Source organism: Pipistrellus hanaki (assembly GCF_964339955.1).
Source record: "Pipistrellus hanaki genome assembly, chromosome: 16".
NCBI lineage: Eukaryota > Metazoa > Chordata > Mammalia > Chiroptera > Vespertilionidae > Pipistrellus > Pipistrellus hanaki.
In genome coordinates this window covers 21,052,186-21,057,228 of record NC_140518.1, presented here as the reverse complement: position 1 = coordinate 21,057,228, position 5,043 = coordinate 21,052,186, and the positions used below count along the sequence as shown (strand labels likewise).

General features: G+C 45.5%; 1 protein-coding gene across 6 annotated transcripts in view; it reads right to left on the bottom strand.

Annotated features, from left to right (window-relative positions):
• Nucleotides 1-154: 154 nt before the first annotated feature.
• Nucleotides 155-5,043, bottom strand: part of ZNHIT3 (zinc finger HIT-type containing 3) — a 28,810-nt gene continuing 23,921 nt past the window's right edge. For all 6 annotated transcript variants that reach the window (XM_084864229.1, XM_084864225.1, XM_084864227.1 and 3 more), the window contains 3 exons: nt 3,433-3,516; nt 2,152-2,232; nt 155-627 (listed from right to left, as the gene is read on the bottom strand). In XM_084864229.1, the coding sequence (XP_084720355.1) occupies nt 446-627; nt 2,152-2,232; nt 3,433-3,516 (347 nt within the window). In that variant the 3' untranslated portion in view covers nt 155-445. The remainder of the gene's footprint in view (nt 628-2,151; nt 2,233-3,432; nt 3,517-5,043) is intronic.

Here is a 5,043-nt window from a genome sequence, read left to right as displayed (position 1 = left end):
AGAACAGGCAGCTTGAGATCAGCTCTAAAATCTTGGCTGGGGAAATTCTGCATTTAGTTCCTTTAAAAGGAACAAAATTTTACTATTTAATATGTTGTTGATTTATTTAATTTCAAGCAATTAAATTATGAATCAAGGATGATGAACAATGCAGTGTACCACAGAACCACATCGTGATTTTATTTAGTAACACTGAGCAAGTTTTCACTCAAAGGTGTGAAACCTGATAAATTATCTCACAAAATCTACAACTGTACCAAAAATAAATAACTTAAAAACAACCATTTGAATGTGTGCCACTTGAGTGCTGTCCGTCTGACACCTAAGCCCACGGCAACGGAGGTGAAGACTGGCGCTGGCGTGACCTACCCCACATCCGCCGGTCTTCGTCCTGGAAACACTGCCTGCCTCTTGGGAGAAGGAGCAGGCAGCACCATGATCCACTTTAAGGATCCTTATTCTGGGATGGCTCCACGATGCTTAAACAGCAGTCGGCAAACTCCACAAACAAGGGCTCCTGCATGCAGGCTCTCATGAGCTTGGCCTTGTCGTCCCCCTGATCGAGGGTGACCATCAGCTGTCTAAGGTGTGGGTTGAGCAGTAAGCTTCTTAATGCTGCAGACTCCCCTTAAAAATTAAGGAAAGAAAGGCAATCTGAGTTGAAGCTGGAACAGGTGGAATTGGCTGCAAGCTAAATGCTTTAAATGTAATAAGTATTGTATCCCCTTAGTCTTTAAACCCACAAATTAACCCCAGTGCTTTACATAAACAAGGTGAAATCAGCGTATAAAATGATTTCCACGTTAAATACTTCACAACAACAAATACAGAGAACGGCATTAGCTTATTGGCAAGGACAGTTATGCACTGAATCAAGCACATCAAACTTGAGGCCCCCCAGCTGCAAAGTTAGACATGCTTGCACTGAATGATGCTTAAGTGCTTGATCCAGCCTGAAGCACGGTCGGTAGTGAAATGACTCTAACATCTGTACGGTACTTTACAGATGACAGAACTGTTCACAACCATCCCCAGCTAATTCTAACCACTGCAAAGCACCACCTGTCAGGCGGACTCTGAAATAGTAATGAAAATAATGCCCACCTGTAGGAACTACCCTAGCCCATGAATTATATAGGTAACAACTATCTGGGACTGAATGAGCAATCCCACAAAATACTGGACATTATTAAAACCCACATCCTCTAAAAATCAAGTCCAAAAAAGGGGACATCTTTCAATAATAGAGATAGCCTTAGCCAGTTTGGCTCAATGGATAGAGCGTCAGCCCGGGGACTGACGGGTTCAGGTTCTGTTCTGGTTAAGGTCCCGGGTTAAGGCACCTTAATTGCAGGCACGATCCCCCGCCCTGATCAGGTCGAGTGCAGGTGGCAACCAATCATGTCTCTCACATTGATGTTTCTCTCTCTGTATCTCACCCTCCCTTCCATTCTCTCTAAAAATCAATGGAAAAAATATCCTCGGGTGAGAATTAACGAAAAACAAAAAAACAGTAAGATACATTTTAAAAAATAAGAACAAATTTTAAAAAACAAGTCCTGGATTATCCAGAATATATTAATGGCTAGTCTATAAATGGAGCACTAGGAACATAGAAATAAATGTAGGTTTCTCCCCTACAGACTGATGTGAAACAAATTACCATAAAATCTGGTGAGCAGTATATTACAAGGCACCAGGGAAAGATGAAAAAGTATCTTCTGACAGTCAAAGCTCAAGAACACTTAGGACACGACACTTGAACAAAGCCTTGAAGGAGGAACAGAATTCTGATAACTCACAAAGCCACTGGGACCCCAGGCCAAGAAAATGGTCTTCCAGACAAGCTGGGAGGTGTGGACACCCTGTGTCGTTAATAGAACCGTGTGGCTGGATGAAGGGCTATGCATGCCATGCTAAAGTATTTAATAACATTAAAAACCACATTCAGGCTGTTAGAGCTTCGTTCACATACACCAAGATTGTGGGTACAAGAAGCAACCAATGAATGCATAAATAAGTGGAAAAACAGATGTTTCTTTTTTTTCTCTCTCCCTTCCTCTCTTTTTCTAAAATCATAAAACCACATTCTATACTACAGATTAAATGTATCTCAATGGCTGACAAAAAATAAGCACAGTACAGACTTACCTAAATTCTTTAAATTCTGCAAAGAAACTCTGTCCTGTTCCTCGTCACTATTGAGAAAATCAGCTACAGACTCATCATCATCTAAGGAACATTTAACAAAATCAACTATTTATGTCTCTAAAGAAATTCCAGGTGCCAGATTTTAACAACTACTCCAGTAGATTTTAAAAATGTATAGGCACACACATGTGACAGTAACCCACTTGTATAAACAAAACCTCTTCTCTGGAGTCTGTGACTACCAACACTCTCTTAGGACAGGAAAGGAAAGAAACATCGGTGACTTAGAACAAATGCATCCTGGAGTCCACACATTTACTCTCTTTCCCTGTGGTCGTTATACCTGGAGGCCGATTATCACTCTTTCTCTCCTCACCATGGCTCCAGCTCTAAGATGGACCAACAAAGTAAGTGTGCTCCACAAAAACCTGCTAACATGGCCGAAACCAGTTTGGCTCAGTGGTAGAGCGTCGGTCTGCGGACTGGAAGGTCCCGGGTTCGATTCCGGTCAAGGGCATGTACATTGGTTGCAGGCACATCCCCAATAGGGGGTGTGCAAGAGGCAGCTGGTCGATGTTTCTCTCATCGATGTTTCTAGCTCTCTATCTCTCTCCCTTCTTCTCTGTAAAAAAATCAATAAAGTATATATATTAAAAAAAATAAAAATAAAAATAAAAACCTGCTAACATGAATCTCCTCAGGGGCAGAAACTGCCTGCACCCAGTAAGGAAGTTTCTCCAGCGCAGGAACGGGCCACCTCCTTCTTGCTGTGCACGTTCCACATGCCTTGGGTGGCACCAGAGGGGGCTGCTTTCAGAGGCAGGCATGATGCATGGCCCCCGGTAGCCAGTTGGCTGGCAGGATGGGGTGGCAGCTCTCTGCCACTGTTCCCTGTGAGGAGCCTCCAGCAGCAGCAGGTGTCTGAGGCCAGGGCAGCCTCTCACCGAGGCCCAGCTCGGGTGAACTGACAGGTGCAGCCAGGCCCATGAAGGGAGACTGTAGCCATGACTATAGAAGACTACTTCACCCCAAAATCACACCCATGCTCCTTCCCCTCCTTCCTGTTGCCCCTGTTATTCTTATCCTGAACAGTGCCTTTAGGCTGCTCTAGAACCAGCAAGGACAGTGGCCCCATTCCTGATGCTCTGGGCTAAGGAAGCGCTTCTCCCTAATGAAGACATGGTCCTTGACTCCCTGCCCCAGCCCGCCCCCTCTTCCCTTTCAACTTACTCTATTTGAAACCCCTTCCCAGGTTTGTTTGTTTGAAGTCAACACACCCACCTTTGTTTTCCTCAGGCTTTATAGTTTCTGCCGTAAAAGCTGGTGTTTTTTCCTCAACAAGACGAGTTTCGGTATTGCACTGCTCTGAAAGACACACAAACATCAGGAGCACAACACCTCCATTTTAGTGACCAGGCTGTACCTCCCCACCAAGCCAGCATCGAGGCGGGAAGCACATGGATGGAGTAAGTAGGGGTGTCGAACTTAATCAGAGAAGGGGCCAAAATCTAAAATCCAGCCTAATCGCGGGCCGAATGGTTTACTGAACAGTCATAAACTGACAATGTCATAAACTGACAGCAGAGTGCAGTGATGACAGCGCGGTGCGGGCCACATTGCAAGGCCTGGCGGGCTGGATTTGGCCCGAGGGCCTTGTGTTTGACACATGTGGAGTAAGGGATGTCGGTGGGGATAGAGATGGATGCAGAGGAAGTGAGAAATCAGATCAAGGGAAAGTATAGCAAAAACAAGCAACTCTGAACCTGGCAGAACAACTTATGGACCCCTAGGACCTGTCCAGATCCCTCCTTGCCTTGCCTAGATTCATAGTGCTTTCATTACGTATAAGCGGCATGCTGACTTCAATGAGCATTAAACTATCTTCTCAGGGGTCTCAGATGTCAAATCTGCATGTGCACGTGCCCTTGGGCATACACAGGTCCAGCCCAGAGGGGTTTAGTCGTAGGGATGACAACTAAAGAGATGGATAAGATGCAAAAGACCGAGAGGAGTCTTGCTGGAGGAGGCACTGCCAAGTCAAAGACCATTTCTGGCAGAAGAAAGATGTGTGGCTAGCCCCAACCCTTAAGATAGGGTCAGGTGCAAGGAGATGGTGATGAGCCAATGCCAGCAGACTGGTGGCTGGAACACAAGTGGAGAAAGCAGGAGCAAAAGTATGCTACCACGGGCCAGGCCGTTACAGGTGCTGCTCAGCAAGAGTGCTACTGTGTTTAGGGTGGAAAGGTCTTCAGTGCTGTAAGTCTCACACACAAGGCGTTTATTGGAATCGATACCAATTACCCGAAGTACCACTGACTCCTCCTCAGATACTGTGACAACAAAAACTTTGTGAAGAAGTATCTCCCTAGGGAGAACAACACCCAGGTAAGAACCACTGATGTGCTAGAGAGAATGGCCTTTTTAACAAGGGAGTGAAGTGCTCCAATTTACATTTCAGAACTCACCCTGGCAGCAGGAGGCAGCACAGGTAAGAGGTCTGGACAGCGCTCTCAGAGGGGCCTCACCGGAATGCAAGGTGAGAGGGAAGTGCACCCAACCCTTTCCAGCAAAATAGTTATCTTCTTTCCTATCTTTAGTTGAAGATTTATTTATTTATTTATTTATTTATAAATATATTTTATAGATTTTTTACAGAGAGGAATGGGGAGGGATAGAGAGCTAGAAACATCGATGAGAATCATCTATCAGCTGCCTCCGGTACCACCTCCCACTGGAGATGTGCCCGCAACCAAGGTACATGCCCTTGACCGGAATCGAACCTGGGACCGGTTTCGGCAACCCCAGCATTTTCCCTGACCAGGAACTGAACCACGGAATCCAACCCAAACGTGACCTCCTGGTTCATAGGTCCACACTCAACCACTGAACCAC